The 20,373-nt window shown below is 29.9% G+C and overlaps 1 protein-coding gene across 4 annotated transcripts in view; it reads right to left on the bottom strand.

Annotated features, from left to right (window-relative positions):
- Window positions 1–1,138: 1,138 nt before the first annotated feature.
- The window catches only part of LOC111624938 (microtubule-associated protein Jupiter-like), a 26,503-nt gene continuing 7,268 nt past the window's right edge, over window positions 1,139–20,373 (bottom strand). For 3 of the 4 annotated variants that reach the window (XM_023367929.1, XM_023367930.1, XM_023367932.1), the window contains 3 exons: window positions 5,460–5,860; window positions 4,545–4,607; window positions 1,139–1,740 (listed from right to left, as the gene is read on the bottom strand). In XM_023367929.1, coding sequence (XP_023223697.1) covers window positions 4,573–4,607; window positions 5,460–5,860 — 436 coding nt within the window. In that variant the 3' untranslated portion in view covers window positions 1,139–1,740; window positions 4,545–4,572. The remainder of the gene's footprint in view (window positions 1,741–4,544; window positions 4,608–5,459; window positions 5,861–20,373) is intronic. The other variant, XM_023367931.1, reaches the window with a different exon arrangement.

Raw genomic sequence — 20,373 nt, 5'->3', positions numbered from 1 at the left:
AGTAATAATCAATCAAAGAAGGAATTGTAAATCAGTTCTAGTTTTTGTGCACTCAAACATTTGATATGTCGAGATAACATGTTGCCTGTTTAATAATAATCAGACACCTTCTGCTTCACGGTCAAATTATCCTCCCTGTCGCTTGTTAATTCCATTATATTCTTTCTCACTCAATAATTTATCCATAAAGTAAATTTAGAGATTATAAAGAACATAAAATTAGTATAAAATATTACTTATAAAATATTAACTCTTTGTAATTTATGCAACGTACCTATAAATAACTTCTGTCTGACATAAAATCGAGAGATTATGGTTTGTCTTTGTGGGAAATTAACTTTTGTAATTGTTAAGATGAGTCGAATCTAAATTTAGGTTGCATGATGATGATAATTCCAAAGCTATAAAGTGTTTTATAGTCATAATTTCGTCGTCTCTTATAAAATTAAATCGTCATAAATTTTCAATTGCATTTTTAAAAAAACAGAGTTGAACGAACTGTTCTTTAAAGTGTTATATTTAAATTTATTAATCATCATATTAAATTATATACACAGAAGAAGTGTCGTAATCCGTTACGAAAAGTCCGACTCAAAATTCTAACCGAGGTGTGGCTTATTCGTATCTAGTAACCATATTTAAGAATAAAATTATTTAAACAATTCAAAACATGTAGGAGTAACAGGGCGTGGTAATAATAAGTTAAAGCACAGCTAAAACTGAGCTTGAGTTTTTACGTCACGTTAAAAACTAAGCAGTTACGTCCATGTACTGGTTTTGATCGATTGGTACTTGTTCGATGCTAACAGAAAGTTCAAGAGGAGGAGATAATATATACATTTTTTTTTGTATTTATGCCTAATTAAAGTTACTCATTCGAGTTTCGAATGAAGTAGAATTGGCTACATCAACTTCAGATCTTTTTTTTTTTCTGTAGTTAGAATTGTTAATTAACTTATTTACATGATTACATGCGGCATATTCCACCTGATGGCAATTTTTCATTGAACATTCTCGACAGGATCATCTCGTTTTAATTCCAAGACTAAATGGAGAGAACCACATCGACCACTTCCAAATTTCACTAAGGTTTTTCTTGAGCGTGCGGCATTTACGCATGATAAAAAACACAGAAAAGTCCTTATGAATATTTTATTGGAAGAAATAGCTTGAACGCTTACAAACTTGAGCACATCTCTCAAAATATGAAAAATTCCTTAAATGCTACATTAAAAAATATTCCACTCGTAAAAAATGAGCAAAGCGTAAAGAAAAAAAAACAAAAAAAAAATTCACTAACTTGGATCAAAATATGAAAGCACCAAACAAACCAAATTACAGAGATAAATGCTTTTTTATATAGGATTTGTTCTTTGTTTAAAATTATATTTTTATGGGTTTTAAACATGGTTTTCTTTTTCTTTAAACATCTACATATATAATTAATTATTAGGATATTATTGTAGACTGTAAATATTGAGCTTAATCCCAAACAATATTTGTGGATACAGTTATAAAATATATATTGAAAATTGAATTTAAGATAGAATATTTTGTTTGTTTTTAATATATCACTTATATTTATCACTTCTATTCTCTATATTACTGTGCTATTAAAAAAATGTTCTCCTTTCCTCCTCCTATTGACTAACATAGTTTTTTTTTTTTAGAGTAGTTTAAACTTATCTTCATTTTTTGTTTTTGTTTTGTTGAAAATCATCTTCTTACATCATCTGAAATCTAAAATATTTAATTATTAGTTAGTTTATAAAGTTAATTTTACCATAAAAAAAAGAGAATTTGTAACATAACTTGAACTGAACTTTAATTATGTTAGAGTATTGCCTTTCAAAGGTGTTAAATTTAGTTTCTTTTATTACAATTGTTTCTTGTATCTGCGGTTTTAAAATACAGTTTGGATCCTGTTTCAATTTTGTCAAGTTTAAATAAAATAATTGTATTATGCGATGTGTTGTTAATCTGTTGTATAAGAGACTTTTTCTGGAAGAATATTGGGCAATTTTATATTATTTTGACTTATTTTCAATGTGGTTTTGTATGGGACACATCCTTTATGCTTATAATAAGTGTGAAAACAATGCTGTAAAGCAAGCTATGCATAAAATTTCGGACTGGAGGTGGAATCTGAATGTACTGCATGTATATGTGCATACGTATAATAGATTCCTGCTTTTATGGCCTAATTGCTTCTTGGAAAATCATCCTTAAGTGAATCATTATTTTTCCTATAGAGTCAATGTCATGAATCAATGTTGTGTTCCTGGAAATAGTTTGAACTACATAATACTACACTGAAACAAAAATATAGAGCATTCATTAGTCGTAATGATATATATTGGTTGTAAAAGCAGTATCGTAAAGTGAGTGGCTGTAAGGCAGGGATCTCCTACCTATATAAATACAAAGGGGCTGTACATTAATTAAGGGTACAAGATAATGGAAAGGGAGTTGCGTATCATTGTACTGTACATCATGGTGGGGAGGGGATCAATGCATTGTGTATGTGGGCTTGTTTTAGTGGTGTTAGTGGCATACAAATTTGTTCTAGTCACGTGAATAAACTATCAGTTATAAAACTGCAAATATTTTTTGTCATTTCTTTAATGTTGGGGTGTATGGACTATTGTACACATATAATTAAAGGGGAGGAGGTTTTGACAAAAGTACATTATGTACCGTACATTAAAGGAAGGGAATCGGAAACTGTGCAGTATACAGATTTTATATCAAGTTAATTTAATAAATTTTTTTCTTTGTCGAACACTGCATCTTATGCATTAATAAGTATATTTTTATTAACTTTAATGCAAGATTAAAAGCTTTAAGTTGTTTTCATTGAAATTCAGTATATTTTTAAATCACGATTTTGCATTAATCCTTCACAAAAACAAAATTCAAACTTGTAATCTTCCTAACTGAATAAATATAACTAAGATTCAAGTCTTCTGTAGTCTTGAACCATAGTTATATTTCTTCGTCGTGTTCATTCATCATCATGTTCAAAGACTACAGAAGTCTTGTATATAATGATGAATGTTTAATATGGTCAAAAATCTTTGTTCTTTAAAACTTTCTGCTGGATTTTAAGTTACAATTGAACAGAAAGTTTTATAAAATCACCATTTTTGACCATTCATCATCATCATCAAAAGTTTTGTGATTTAACAAACTTCATTTTTGAGATATTTGGAGACCATTCTATGATGTTTTCTCTCTCAAATATACTTATTTTTAATTAAATAGAATAATGTAGTTCCTACTCTTCTCAGTTTAAGTGCGTAAACTATATTTTTTCTTAACACACAACAGTCTGACCCCTTCAAAAACATTTGATTCATCCTTGACATCATTTGAAGATAAAATTCATTGGGTTAAGCCAGATTATCAATGCTTAATCTGGATTTTAAGCTTATAAACTGCATTTTTATATAGAATTTATAAATAAAACACTATAAGTCTTTGATAAAATTGTCTTATTTGTTAGTTCATAATAAGAAATTTGGCAGTACAGTTTAGTAAAACTTAGTTAATTCTAGGATCTCTCTGAATCTAGGCAGATTTGGAAGGATACTTTAAATTTGAATATATAAAAATATTTGGATAAATTAAGATTTAACAGTTACATTCACTTTCAACACACAAGTTCAAATTATATTCTATTAAATACAAGGCTGGTCTACGTCAATCCCTGCCTGCATTTAATGTTATGTAGTAGCTAGTGACTTAAGCTTAAGGCTGTAACGTATAACAGGCCCTTTTCCCTCCACAAAACTGTGATGTCCTAAGCTACAGACTCATAAGATGAGGCCCTACGCTGTAGACTCAAACACCAGGCCCTAAGCTGCATCTCATCTTATATGTAAATTGATTAACCTAATTTACTCTGTTAAATTAAAATATTTAAACTAAATAAGAATTAGTTTATTCCTGAGATTTATATTTTTCCATTTTATTTTCCTCCAAATTCTATATTTATGTATGATTATGCTCTATTAAATTCTTATTATAGAGCCGACTTTTATTACTCTTACACAACTTCTAAAGCTACTAAATTTGGCATGTGTCATGCACTTTACTATGGAATTCTCCTCGCCTTCACCCCTTCAAACCGATTAGTTAAGATCATTAATTTAGCATGAAGAATGACACTGGTGGCACGCATCTTACAAGTTAGGAGGGGATTGCAGCTGATGTAAAATGTGTGTAAACTTAATAAATTTTAATTAAAAAGCCATAAAATTAATTGTAATGTGATTAAAAACTCGTAAATTAGTTGAAATTCCTGTTTTTTTTTTTTTTTTTTGAGGGAATTATCTTATATTTTGAAAGGATCTTGCCTTCTGTCACCGGTTTTAACCCCCGCTGACCCTGTATAAGTGGCATATTAAAACGTGTTTAATAATATAGGCAATTGAGAACTCGTGACCTTTTAAAAAAATGGAATTTTAACAAGTTATAAATTCTAGAAATTTAATTATATTTAAATAATAATCCAAGGTAAACGGTTATAAAAATATACTTACTTAAAATTCCAGACATTATCGATTACTTCTATATGTCTCCCGTTATCGGGTTTCGTCTCACTGCAATTTATTTAAAAAAGAACTTAAATTAAAATAACGTAAATTATCCAAAAAAAAAAAGAAATACAGTTTTAACCTTGTGATTTTGTATGTTTTCTATCGATTTTGTAGGAACAAAATGGGGTCAGTGACGGAATTATCAAAGAGAAATGCCATTAAAACTCCTAACAATTGCTGTTTTTTAGCTTTAAAATTTATTGTATTTGTAATCTAAAGAAGGGGGAGGAAATGTGGGTCACTTAAACAACATTAAACAGTTTCGAATTCACAAATTGCATTTTTTTTTAATGGAGGTAATTGCATATTGTTCAAACATTGTTATCAAGGTTGCGCTGGAACACTAAGAGCGAAATAACCAAATTCTTGCCTTAAAATAAGGTGAAATAAGGACGGTTGATGACCCTAAAGTAGGGTCTAACCTTATACAAAAGTCCTGGCACGCTGTACGTGAACTTGTACCACCCGTTAATGTTAAGTACAGTACATATTGGATGGAGAATCATCGAGGATAGCAAAACACACAAATCCAAGTTCAACCCAAAATCGTGACTTGTCTTCCATTATTCCCTGCAAGAATGGCGTTACACGATGACCCGCGTATAGCGTTTTTTTTTTATTTTGTAATTTTTTTTGTATATGGGAATTAACAATGTCACCGTTCCTCTTCTTAGAAATTACTGTGGGGGTGTCGAAGCGTACACGCTTTGTAACTACGAGGGTGTTGCGGAATTGCGTCAGAGGCGCTTTTTTTAACGTTCATCCGGATAAAAACACCGGTTTTTAACGCGAATTCATTACATACAATAACCCGCTTTTGTTGCATGTACGGGTTGTACACACGCTGCTGCAACTTACCATAATTTCGAGGAGATGGAGAGTGGTTCTGTTCGGACGGTTCAAAGATGCTGGACTTCATTCTGTCCACGGTTTTTCGTGGGGTCGAACCTTCTGGTGGACCGAACAGCCTGTACTGTGTGTTACTGTACTTGCTACTGTTGCAACTGTCGGTGGAACAGGCGCTCGGGGTCCTACTGCCGTGTTCCCTTTTGGGGGTGTCGTAACCATTGTTTTCTCCGAATATGCGAGATTCCATGTAATTCTTCGATTTTCGATGTTCCAGTGGAGTATGACCATTCGTTATGGGGCTGAATATGTTGGATTGGCTGTAATTCTTTACTTTGCGTGGCGTATCTTCTTGAGGGGAGTCAGTACTGTCGAATATGCCACTGTTTCTACCACTGGGTGGTGTGACGATCCTACAGCAAAATAAAGACGAAAATATCAATTTTTTGAGCCTTTGTTATTAAAAATAGATCCAGACAAAAGAAGAAAAACACGTGACATTCGCGTGCTCGTTCCAGAACTTTACTCGAGTGTGCCGTTTTCTCCTTGTACTCTAATCGTTCATCTTTTCCTTAATATTCATCTAATATCCTTTAATATCTCTAATTTTCCCTAATATTCCTCATCTTTCCTTATCCTTCACTTAATATTCCTTCATTAACAACTAAAAACAAGGAGATAGAACAGCTCATCCACTCGAATTGCACTGTTCTTTTCCTGCCACTTGCCATTAAAATTATTAATGGTTCTAACCTCCTATTTTATCTAAACCTTTCCCCTTTCCTCCTACTCGTGTTTTACTTAGTTTCCTCCCTTCTAGTTTAATTTAAACTCAATTCCTCCAAAGCATATGCAAATTTATCCATCCTTAAGTGTTTGTTCCTCAAAGACAAGCCCTCCTCATCCTCAACATAAATTGAAGAGGGAAACAAGTTTTTCAATATAAAAAAAAGGACTTTTTTTCTTCCCAAATTTTACATTTATGTTCCACTCTCACGCTTTAGTGAAGTGTAAGATACACGAGGTTAGGAACAAATGTTTCATGATGATTTGTTTTTTTTTTTCCTTACTTAACGCATGGAAGACATCAGAAATTGTTAAGCAAATTCTCAGTTTAATACAAATATGTCGAAACGATCGATGTGTAACAATTGTCGACGGCGATTCTTAGAAGTAATTCTTCATCTTTGAAGACATTTTGAAAATCCATTCTTTCTTCCGTTCTTTGTCACTCAACCATTAATGCTTGTCGATTAATAGTTGAATGACCCTAGTGGATTTTCATGCACCATTCTTTTTTTTTTCGTCTTTTCTCTTGTTGTTTTACACATTTCACTGTGAAATTACACTATTTTTATCATTTGAAACTACATAAAAACTTGCTGGACATTTTCCGGATGAGTTTTCTTAATTGTTTCTCTTCAAAATAACGAAAGAAAAAAAACCCTTCCACATCATCCGTATCCCATTCCATTATACGGAGAGAGACGGATGATGATTATATCTAAAATTGAATTTTCACAAAATACCACGCGATTTTCAACTCAAATTCTCATACAAACAGTTTCATCGGATAGTTCTTCACGAAATTAAATAAATTCGGGCATTGTTTCTTTACAAAACACCGTCCTCGTCGGCCGTATGCTGTCGGATCTCGATACAGCGCAATCTAATTGTCACTAAATCGAAGAATATTAAGCTATAACAGTTATTTACAGTGTCTTTACTTTGGGGGGGTAATAATAAACTTTAAACAGTGGTGCGTTATAGCGAATTTAAATCAACAGAGCCCCGTGTATAGTGTAGACTTCAGACACTTTTTTTTGGGAAGAAATAGTTTCTTATGAAAGATTGGTTCTCTGTTGAAGGAGGCCCTTTTTTCTCCCTGATTTTGAAATGGTTATTCAGAGATAACGTATGCTAATACTACAGTCGAACCCCCCCTATAACACTGTTGATAATTCCGTTTTATATGAATTCCATGTTGTACGAGTCACTTAGATTTTACAAATACGTGTGCCGGGCTGTGAACGGCTCACGTATTTGTAAAATCTAAGTGATTCGTACAACATGGAATTCATATAAAACGGAATTATCAACAGTGTTATAGGAGGGTGGGTCGACTGTACTAAAAGCCAAATAAATAAAATAACGTACAATTCTCAGGTAGAAACACATAAGAGGAACGTAAATGATAAATTGAATACCATTCCCTACTTTTTTTTTAATTTACTTTTTACTTTTTTGAAAGTCGTATGCATTCAATTTTGCAACTGTTCTACCTTTTCCCATGGGAAACGGGAAACGTTCATAGTTTTATACTTGTCGAGTGTTTTTTTTTATTTATTTATTTTTTAAAATTTTATTTTAAAATATCAAAGAAAGTGTGTATATTTTTAAAAAATAAAAAATAAAATCGCAAGTGTTTCTTCCTTAAATTCTCCCGAAATTTTGTTTCGTGGGATTATATACTTCAGCGATTGCAGGAAACGATCGTTAAAAGCGGGATTTTTATTTTTATTTTTAATGCTTGTAATCGAGTTGTGCACGTGTTGATAGCGTGCTTAAATTACAACAAAGCACTGTATTTTATTTCGAAGAAGAAGAATAATTAAAATTTTGCAACGTGCACCAAAATTCCGTTGAGAATTAATTGCTAAACTCTTCAACTTTTGAGTGATTTAAAAAATATATATATATATATATATATATATGAATTCTGTAAGATTTCTAACGGATCTTTAACAGGGTGGTCCAAAAGTCGGTTAACTGCTATTAAGACTAGATAATAAATATATTTCTTATTCAGCGAGTCGCGCGGTTAACTGATTTTTGGATCACCCTTCGTATGTATAACAACATTTGGAACTTTGAAATATTTTTTCCGAATTTTCTGATTTAATNATATTCTAATATAATAATTGTAATGTTCTAAATATATCTAGTACACTATAATTCTGTAAGAAAAAGATTGTTGGAACAGAAACTTTTTCTTAGCACGTTGACCGCCATCCGACGTGCCGGTTAGGGCCGTGCGTACGACCACCTGACTTCACTATAACCAATATAGTGTTTCACTCAAGTTTAAATTATCCTGGCTTCATAAGACATTCTTTTACATTTTAATAGTGGCCTCTCGCGCACATCTATAAAGTTGGCTCCGACCGCCAGCGGTCGTATGGCTGTTTGTGGGCCTGATTGGTATGACCACTGGTACATCGGATAGCAATTAACGTGTTAATCAAACACTTTCAGGCTATAAACAATCACCAAGAGCGAAGAAAGGTGATTTTACTTCAAATAAAACAGTTTAGAGTTGTTGAATGTTGTATTTTTATTATTAAATTAATAAAAAAAGTATAGGTTTCTAAGAATCCTAAAATTTATTCATTATAAAGAAAACAGTAATATAAAATTATTATTTTTGTGTATAAAATTTGTTTTTATATTAATAAAAATTTCTTTTTCATTATTTCTATTTAGCAATAGAAGATTTGATTTATTTTATCTCATAATTAGTGTTTATAAAAATAAATTAATACATAAATTAGTAGTTTTAAGAGCTGTGATATATAATTTTTTTATTATTATGAGATTTTTTCCTTTAACAACTTTCCTTAATTTTCTGTGCATTTTTTGTTGAAACATTATAGAAAAATGATCTCAGTATTGCTTCTAGATGCTTTTTCAGTTTTTATAAGAAAGTATTTTTATATATAATTTTCTTAATAATCTTTTATTTATGTTAAATTATTTAAAAATCTATTTTTAAAGTATAGTTTTATATTCATGCATGTGAAAAACTATTATTAATAACAATAATTCAGCTTGTCTCTGCCCTTGTGTAAAACAAGAAAAAATACATTGTTAAATGAATCTCTTATAGTAATAATCAATCAAAGAAGGAATTGTAAATCAGTTCTAGTTTTTGTGCACTCAAACATTTGATATGTCGAGATAACATGTTGCCTGTTTAATAATAATCAGACACCTTCTGCTTCACGGTCAAATTATCCTCCCTGTCGCTTGTTAATTCCATTATATTCTTTCTCACTCAATAATTTATCCATAAAGTAAATTTAGAGATTATAAAGAACATAAAATTAGTATAAAATATTACTTATAAAATATTAACTCTTTGTAATTTATGCAACGTACCTATAAATAACTTCTGTCTGACATAAAATCGAGAGATTATGGTTTGTCTTTGTGGGAAATTAACTTTTGTAATTGTTAAGATGAGTCGAATCTAAATTTAGGTTGCATGATGATGATAATTCCAAAGCTATAAAGTGTTTTATAGTCATAATTTCGTCGTCTCTTATAAAATTAAATCGTCATAAATTTTCAATTGCATTTTTAAAAAAACAGAGTTGAACGAACTGTTCTTTAAAGTGTTATATTTAAATTTATTAATCATCATATTAAATTATATACACAGAAGAAGTGTCGTAATCCGTTACGAAAAGTCCGACTCAAAATTCTAACCGAGGTGTGGCTTATTCGTATCTAGTAACCATATTTAAGAATAAAATTATTTAAACAATTCAAAACATGTAGGAGTAACAGGGCGTGGTAATAATAAGTTAAAGCACAGCTAAAACTGAGCTTGAGTTTTTACGTCACGTTAAAAACTAAGCAGTTACGTCCATGTACTGGTTTTGATCGATTGGTACTTGTTCGATGCTAACAGAAAGTTCAAGAGGAGGAGATAATATATACATTTTTTTTTGTATTTATGCCTAATTAAAGTTACTCATTCGAGTTTCGAATGAAGTAGAATTGGCTACATCAACTTCAGATCTTTTTTTTTTTCTGTAGTTAGAATTGTTAATTAACTTATTTACATGATTACATGCGGCATATTCCACCTGATGGCAATTTTTCATTGAACATTCTCGACAGGATCATCTCGTTTTAATTCCAAGACTAAATGGAGAGAACCACATCGACCACTTCCAAATTTCACTAAGGTTTTTCTTGAGCGTGCGGCATTTACGCATGATAAAAAACACAGAAAAGTCCTTATGAATATTTTATTGGAAGAAATAGCTTGAACGCTTACAAACTTGAGCACATCTCTCAAAATATGAAAAATTCCTTAAATGCTACATTAAAAAATATTCCACTCGTAAAAAATGAGCAAAGCGTAAAGAAAAAAAAACAAAAAAAAAATTCACTAACTTGGATCAAAATATGAAAGCACCAAACAAACCAAATTACAGAGATAAATGCTTTTTTATATAGGATTTGTTCTTTGTTTAAAATTATATTTTTATGGGTTTTAAACATGGTTTTCTTTTTCTTTAAACATCTACATATATANACTACCTCAAAAATACTCATAAATTACCAAAAACCCCTATTTAAAACCCCTTAAAGTACCTGAAACTATCTCAGTTTACAACTTCAACTACTATTAATTGACAAGTCCTTTATAATCTAACATCCAAATCTTGATTACTCTTCAAAAATGATAAAATTCCGGTTAATTTTCCATGAAATATGATTAAACATTTTCCGAATTTCATGAAAAATCGATCGTTTCTACGATACGAAGCCATTTAACAGTATTTCAGATAACAAACTTTATCATCACAGAGCTTAAACTGATGGATGATAATGGCGTAAGTTTTCATGAAAATTTATGTAAAAAAATTATAATATTTGTAAATTAGACTGCACAATTACGATATAAAAAAGACTAATTATGACTTGTTTTTAAAAAAAAATTAGCATAAAAAACACGATAAAATAACAGGTTATACTACTTGTAACCGTATTTCATACATTAAACTTTACAATTAAATCACTTAAACGTGTTTAAAATAAATGTTTTCTTCGAGATATAAAAGATTTTAATTGTAAAAATTCAATTTTTTAATGCACAAAACAATAAATTAATCAAATATATAAGTCACCCCCTTACACCCCCTTAGAATTCGAAAAAATATAAGAAAAATTTATCTAATAAATCAAAAAAAAAAAACAAGCAAACAGGAACTTATATATATGCTCTTGTTTGCTAGAAAGATCAATATTTAGAAGGACAAATCTCATAAAAATCGATATATAAAATATTTATGAAGACGTATAAGTAATTATAAGTGAAGAATATCTCCCGAAGCCATCTAAGAAAACGTGTAAACATATCTGGAATCCTTCCAAATTCTAAAAAATCTGTGATTTACTTTAATAAATTTAAGTCAGACAAGCACTGACGTTCCTTAAAATCGATTATTCTATAAATATTACACAATATCATTGGCTAATTTTAATATAATTATATAAGTTCTTCGCATGAAACATGATTTATGAAACATTTTATGGTAAGAAACACAATAGATATGCCAGGAATGGCAGTAAATATAACTGCATAGAAAAGTATTTTTTTTTTTTCTGTTTCTCCTCCATTTTAATTAATAGTTAGCTTTCCTAGAAAGATTTTCCAGTAGTAACAATGAATAGGAGGGTGTTTTAACCTTGGAAACTCATTGTACAAAGCCCCAAAATGAATTTAATGGAAGAGTAACAAAATGGCCAATTATTCTTATTTATATATCTTCAAGGGAAACGAAAACCGTTTCACAATATTATTATTATTTTTTTTTCCTATTCTTTTAATGTAAATGAAGGTTAAATCGATGAAGATTTAAATTAAAAACAATAATAAAGAGTTTAAAAAAGGAGTTAAACTGACGACACCTAAAAATTACCTAGAAAAATATTCGTAAAGTACTCTTAAGAGGAGGACTGTCGTGGCCCTAAGCTATAACACATAACAGACCCTTCCGTCCACTAAATAATGATACGTGTAAAAATATGAGGACCTAAGCTATAGACTCATTAAACTGCAGCTTATCTGTGAATTAGAGCCTCAAAACACTCGAAATCTATAGTTTANCGTGCGGTAGTTGAGTACAATCATCACCTCAACTCAGTTTACAGGGAGATTGCCGCCCATACTAACACTAGGATTGCATACAAGAGGCCTAGCACTGTATATGGGCTACTCTGCGGTGGCAAAGACAAAATCAATAAGAAGCAAGCACCGGGGGTTTACATGGTCCCTCTATGGGACAACAGGTTTCAAAGGGAATTAGTTTACATTGGGTCCACAAAATGCTCTTTGAATAAAAGATTGCATGAACACAAATACGACATCGTTAATAAAAGGCACACCACCGCCCTATCAACGTATGCCACTGATCCCGGCATAAGAGCTGACCTACATGAGGCCAAACTGATCAAACTTTCTCATTGAGTGGAACACCTACAAAATCTGGAGGCATTGGAAATTTACAAAGCCGGGTTACACACCAATTGCATTAACGCTAATGATGCGGTCAATGTATTCCACGCTTGGAAATACTGCTATGAGGTAACGGGCAACGCCCACTCCACCAATTAAAGACAACATCCCCATTTGGTGTATTTATTTATATATATTTATATAATTGTATGTATTACGTATGCCATTCCATCGCCATGGCAATGCGCATGCATAACTGTAGTCTTTAAAATCAGTTTGTGCGGTTCCATTTTTCGAAGTTAATTTTCAAAATTAACTTCGAAAAATTTCATAAACATTGTTCTATGTTTGCACAGGTTTGAATCTAACGGATTTTAAGTCTGATGAAGACCGAGAGTACAGTCGAAAACGTTTGTTTATTATTAAATTGATTACTACTGGACGTTTAAAGGTTTTGGAGTTTTAATTTAAAAATTTTTGTATTGACCTCATTGACCTGTGTGGGCGATCCCGAGTATTTTTGTGTCTGCATTGGAACGTTTTTGATACTAGATGTCGCTATGTATCACAATTTTTATATTAAAACGAACTTTTAAAATATAACTTTTTTGTTTTTATATTTTTCAATATATTTATTTTCTTTGTGCAACATAAAAAAATTTTTAATGACACAGTAAACACAATTATTATTTAAAAAAAAAAAATTGTTAGGCATAACATCGACAAAAATTCAACATTGCGTCACAGGCAACAGAGAAGAATTTCAACATTGAATAGGTTAAATTAGTAGTGGCTTGTCCCTGTACACTATACTTTTCCTTTAACAATCAAATTGTGTCGATCATATATCTAACACCTTTCAGGGAAAATTTTTGAACTGAAATAACATGACTTCCGGTTTGCATCAAAAGTTCATATATAGTTAATCAGGGCCTCCTGCCCCTAAGGTTTCCATATCTGTTTTGTCTTTATCTATCTAACTCCATTCCTGAGATTAAGGAAAGACAAGACAGATGGATAGACAGTAGGAATTTATAGGTGTGCAATTTTTTCAAATTGCAACCTAATTATGCAGTTTAAAAAGGATTTAAATCAAAGCTTTCAAATTACTTTATTATTGTATTGCATTTCCTTATATTTGAGAAAAAGAGGAAAAAAGTTAATTTTTGTGGTTATTTACGTATACATACACATATACAATATTTTAAATTTCCTTTAAACCAAATACCTATGTTGTTTATCATATATTGCTATCTATAGAATAGTTTTAGCCACAGAAAGTTTCATTTATTTCAGAGCCATTAAGATTATTTCACAACATATTGACTCAATTAACCTTCAGTTATTGACATGACATCTGACAAATGACACAATCTTTGATTTAATCTATAATGTCTTGTTACAGAAAGGCAGATAGTTTTCTACTAAATTATTTTTTTTTATAATGATATATACAAGTACTTTACAATATGTTTAATTAATATTAACGTGAATCATATTAACAAACTTCATGCAATATTTTTATTTGATGAGAATTTATTAGATACCACCATAAATTATTATTGTCTTAATTTTTTATGATATATACAGAATAGATGTTTTAACTATAAAATTATTTTTATTATTTCTGTTCTGTTTTATTACTAATTTAATAGTAGGACAAAAATTATATATGCTAACAATACTAGAAGTTAAAGATTTTTGACAAGATTTTGATAGTGTTGTGACATTTTAATGTTTTATTGAAAGCATATTTTTAAATACACTCACAAATCTTGTGACTAAATATAGATGTGCATATATTGTGACAGTTTTATATATCTAAAAATGTTAATTGTGTTTATAATATTTGCAAAACTAATAAAAATTGAAAATCAGTATTAAATTTGTTTTCATGTAATGAATATAATTTCAATCAAACTGCCAGATTATTAATCAGGCTATTACAAGGCTAATTTAATGATTACATATAAAACAATCCAGCTGTATTTAGATGATTAGTTTGTCGTGTAATGATAAATTTAATAATTAGAAATAAATTAATTTTTAATTTAAAATTAGAACATTCTGGAAGAAAAGATTGGCCTGGGTGGGACTCAGATCATCAATCCCTGCTTACCATGCAGATGCATTGTCAGTTAGTTCCACTAATCAGACCTACAATCATTGCTTCCAGAACAATTAAATTACTAAACTAATTAATTAATTAATTAATTGGTTTAGTAATTACTGGCTACAACAAGAGTAATCTCAGTTAATTACTCTGATAGTGAAGATCAGGGAGGGTTCAGTTAGCATAATTGGCAATGCATCTGCATGCTAAGCAGGAGTTAAGGATTTGAGTCCCACAATGGGCTGATCTTTTTTTCCAGAGTGGTTAGACTGCCATAATTAGATGGCAGTTTAACCACTTACTTACAGTCAAACTGCTTTACATCTAACTATTAAATTAGCCTTGTTATAGCCCAATTAATAATCTGGCAGTTCATTTGACCATTAATAATCAAGTTTGGTTGATGTATATGTAATTAACATATTTAGTTAATTCTTTTGAATTTTGAAAACAAATATGAATTTTCTAGAGATTTCATTTACAAGATTTTATATAAAAATTCTTAAGAAATATTTCTACAAACAAATAATTGTTTAAATTATTTTTAAATTTTTGATCCCATAATAATAATGAATCTCCCAGACACCAAATCAATACTCTGTTATAAAATTGATAATGGAAGATTAATAGCCAGCTATTTTGACACAGTAGTTGTTTAACAAATTATTATATAACTATACTAGCTTGTTTCAAATTTTATGATTTTATCACACCACTTGTTGGTTTGTTGAGTATGTTGTTGATGATATCAGTGTTGTGTGTGGTTGTTTTTATGATCTTGAAATAAGGATTAATATAATACTTTAAAAAGTAAACATATTAATGTTTTTGTAATAGATATAATAATTTCTTGTTAAACATGAATTTGTTAATCATATGATATGTCAAAATTCCAATGGTCATTTGTTTTATTAATTTTTATTGTTTTATTTATTTATTTATTTTTTAAAATTTTATTTTAAAATATCAAAGAAAGTGTGTATATTTTTAAAAAATAAAAAATAAAATCGCAAGTGTTTCTTCCTTAAATTCTCCCGAAATTTTGTTTCGTGGGATTATATACTTCAGCGATTGCAGGAAACGATCGTTAAAAGCGGGATTTTTATTTTTATTTTTAATGCTTGTAATCGAGTTGTGCACGTGTTGATAGCGTGCTTAAATTACAACAAAGCACTGTATTTTATTTCGAAGAAGAAGAATAATTAAAATTTTGCAACGTGCACCAAAATTCCGTTGAGAATTAATTGCTAAACTCTTCAACTTTTGAGTGATTTAAAAAATATATATATATATATATATATATATGAATTCTGTAAGATTTCTAACGGATCTTTAACAGGGTGGTCCAAAAGTCGGTTAACTGCTATTAAGACTAGATAATAAATATATTTCTTATTCAGCGAGTCGCGCGGTTAACTGATTTTTGGATCACCCTTCGTATGTATAACAACATTTGGAACTTTGAAATATTTTTTCCGAATTTTCTGATTTAATGTTTATTCAAAAATATCAAAAATTTTTCTAAAAATATCCTTTAAAAGTTCATAAAACACGCAAAATTTCTATTTAGATGTTTTCATTAAAATCTAAAAATTCTTTCCTGAAATGACTATAAAATATAAATAAAAAACAGAAAACACCATCGAAAATCTTGAAAATCTCTCTAAGATACGTAAAACTACCTGAAAAAAATGTCCGTAAAATACTAGAAATCCCTAATTGAAAACCCCAAAATACCCATAAAGGTTTCGAAATCTGTACATGAAAAGTTTTAAATATTTAAACCTACCTCAAAAACGATCCATAAAAATGTGAAATCCCTAATTAGAAACTATCAAAACACCTAAAAATTACCTAGAAAAATATTCGTAAAGTACTCTTAAGAGGAGGACTGTCGTGGCCCTAAGCTATAACACATAACAGACCCTTCCGTCCACTAAATAATGATACGTGTAAAAATATGAGGACCTAAGCTATAGACTCATTAAACTGCAGCTTATCTGCGAATTAGAGCCTCAAAACACTCGAAATCTATAGTTTAATACCTCCCAAAAGGTCTAAAATTACCTCAAAAAATACACTTCCTACACGAAACACAATTAAGGGGTATTAATTGTGATGAAGCGTAATAATTAAATTCATAAAAACACTATGAAAAGAGTAGGAAATAAATGTTTTTTTTTAAGGTGTTCTAGGAATTGTTTATCATCAAGGAGTGGTACTTAACAGGCGATTACACAAAGGATACGCTATTGTGAAATATTGTCATAACTTTTACAAAAGAGCATTTAATTAAATACAAACACATGTTTTCTTGTTATCTAATTGTCTGCAATTGTTATCGTTTTAAAAAATTGGACAGGATAATTGTTTCCTAATTTACTTACTTCATTGCTATTCTTGATTGTTTGTTTATGTATTAATTATTCGGATGATCTTTTATGATGATTACTTACGTGGGTTGAAGGAGATAAATTTATATTTACTTTCAATTGACAAGTTCCTTGTCAGTACAGTCGAACTTCCAATGACGGACGCCCCTAAACGGAGGTCAATTTTTCTTTTTTCAGAAGAAATGCGTACAAAGTAACCTCCAAAAACGACCATTTTTTAATGTTTTCGTCGGTGGCCGTTGTTCGGAGGTTTGGCTGTATTACAATACCTAACTGTCTAAAATTAACTCAAAAATATCCATATTTAATCCCTAAACTATTCAAAAATATTCGTAAATTGCTCATCTCTATTTAAACCTCTCTAAAGTACTTAAAACTACCTCAAAAATATTCAAAATCTCTGTTTAAAATCCCTAAACTACTATCCCTAATACCCATAAATTACCAAAAATCCCNTAGACCATTGTATGAGCTTTGTTTTCTGCATATAAAGATTCAACAGAAGAATGAAAAAGGTGTATAACACCAATTATACAGTTCCAAAAAGTTACTTTGAAAAGTGCCTGTAATTTGGATTTCGTTATGAAATTCAAAAAGTCATTTGATTTATTGTATCTCATATATCATCATCCTGTTCTCTTAATAAGAATTGAAGATGTTAAAGTTGGTAATTTGCTTATTAATTTTGTGCGCGATATTGAAATTGTCTTGCATAATATTCATATATTAATTATATATAAATGTTAATATTTATTTGGATAGATAACAAAAATTCTTGGAAACAGGAAACATGTTTTGGCTGTAACTTTTCATTTTTAATCTTTGAAATTCAACTTGTTTATAAAATTATTTGAGCAAAAAAATATAAGAAAAATTTATCTAATAAATCAAAAAAAAAAAAAAAACAAGCAAACAGGAACTTATATATATGCTCTTGTTTGCTAGAAAGATCAATGCAAAAGTCAATTTCTTCTCAATAGCAAGTAATTGCTGGTTGTATCTTACTGTTTTTTACAGCAACTTTCTCAGTATCTTCCACACTGTGCCGTAGAATACACTTAACTTCCATGACAATGAATATGCACTACTGCAGTCTGCAACACTCCAGATTAATAATCTGGATTGTATAGCCTGAAAAATAATCATATGATTTAGACTTAATCAAAACCCAAATGGTTAGCTAAACTTATNAACAGGAACTTATATATATGCTCTTGTTTGCTAGAAAGATCAATATTTAGAAGGACAAATCTCATAAAAATCGATATATAAAATATTTATGAAGACGTATAAGTAATTATAAGTGAAGAATATCTCCCGAAGCCATCTAAGAAAACGTGTAAACATATCTGGAATCCTTCCAAATTCTAAAAAATCTGTGATTTACTTTAATAAATTTAAGTCAGACAAGCACTGACGTTCCTTAAAATCGATTATTCTATAAATATTACACAATATCATTGGCTAATTTTAATATAATTATATAAGTTCTTCGCATGAAACATGATTTATGAAACATTTTATGGTAAGAAACACAATAGATATGCCAGGAATGGCAGTAAATATAACTGCATAGAAAAGTATTTTTTTTTTTTCTGTTTCTCCTCCATTTTAATTAATAGTTAGCTTTCCTAGAAAGATTTTCCAGTAGTAACAATGAATAGGAGGGTGTTTTAACCTTGGAAACTCATTGTACAAAGCCCCAAAATGAATTTAATGGAAGAGTAACAAAATGGCCAATTATTCTTATTTATATATCTTCAAGGGAAACGAAAACCGTTTCACAATATTATTATTTTTTTTTCCTATTCTTTTAATGTAAATGAAGGTTAAATCGATGAAGATTTAAATTAAAAACAATAATAAAGAGTTTAAAAAAGGAGTTAAACTGACGACAGATGAAGTTACATGTGATGAATAATGATCGATGAAGATCGATGTTTATAAAGACGTCGTTGAAGAAGATAAGCGATTTTCCGATATGCCATGCGATAAAAAGTTGAATTTCCAATGACAAAAACTATATTCGTGGCCCCCTTTTTTTTTTTAATTGTTACGTGTATTGTTTCAATATAGTCGCTGGTTACCAGAACATATCGAAGCAGTAACAACAGCTTATCGATCAGAATATTCTTCTGAGAATTAAGTTTATTTTTTTAATTATTCTATAAGAATATTTGCTATAGACTCATTAAACTGCAGGTTATCTGTGAATTAGAGCCTCAAAACACTCGAAATCTATAGTTTAATACCTCCCAAAAGGTCTAAAATTACCTCAAAAAATACACTTCCTACACGAAACACAATTAAGGGGTATTAATTGTGATGAAGCGTAATAATTAAATTCATAAAAACACTATGAAAAGAGTAGGAAATAAATGTTTTTTTAAGGTGTTCTAGGAATTGTTTATCATCAAGGAGTGGTACTTAACAGGCGATTACACAAAGGATATGCTATTGTGAAATATTGTCATAACTTTTACAAAAGAGCATTTAATTAAATACAAACACATGTTTTCTTGTTATCTAATTGTCTGCAATTGTTATCGTTTTAAAAAATTGGACAGGATAATTGTTTCCTAATTTACTTACTTCATTGCTATTCTTGATTGTTTGTTTATGTATTAATTATTCGGATGATCTTTTATGATGATTACTTACGTGGGTTGAAGGAGATAAATTTATATTTACTTTCAATTGACAAGTTCCTTGTCAGTACAGTCGAACTTCCAATGACGGACGCCCCTAAACGGAGGTCAATTTTTCTTTTTTCAGAAGAAATGCGTACAAAGTAACCTCCAAAAACGACCATTTTTTAATGTTTTCGTCGGTGGCCGTTGTTCGGAGGTTTGGCTGTATTACAATACCTAACTGTCTAAAATTAACTCAAAAATATCCATATTTAATCCCTAAACTATTCAAAAATATCCGTAAATTGCTCATCTCTATTTAAACCTCTCTAAAGTACTTAAAACTACCTCAAAAATATTCAAAATCTCTGTTTAAAATCCCTAAACTACTATCCCTAATACCCATAAATTACCAAAAATCCCTATTTAAAACTACTAAACTACCTCAAAAATACTCATAAATTACCAAAAACCCCTATTTAAAACCCCTAAACTACCTCAAAAATACCCATAAATTACCAAAAACCCCTATTTAAAA

This window comes from Centruroides sculpturatus, unplaced genomic scaffold, assembly GCF_000671375.1.
Source record: "Centruroides sculpturatus isolate CEXI.00-Female unplaced genomic scaffold, Cexi_2.0 scaffold390, whole genome shotgun sequence".
In the NCBI taxonomy this organism is placed as follows: domain Eukaryota; kingdom Metazoa; phylum Arthropoda; class Arachnida; order Scorpiones; family Buthidae; genus Centruroides; species Centruroides sculpturatus.
The sequence above is the reverse complement of the archived record's forward strand: the minus strand, read 5'-3'. Positions and strand labels throughout refer to the sequence as shown.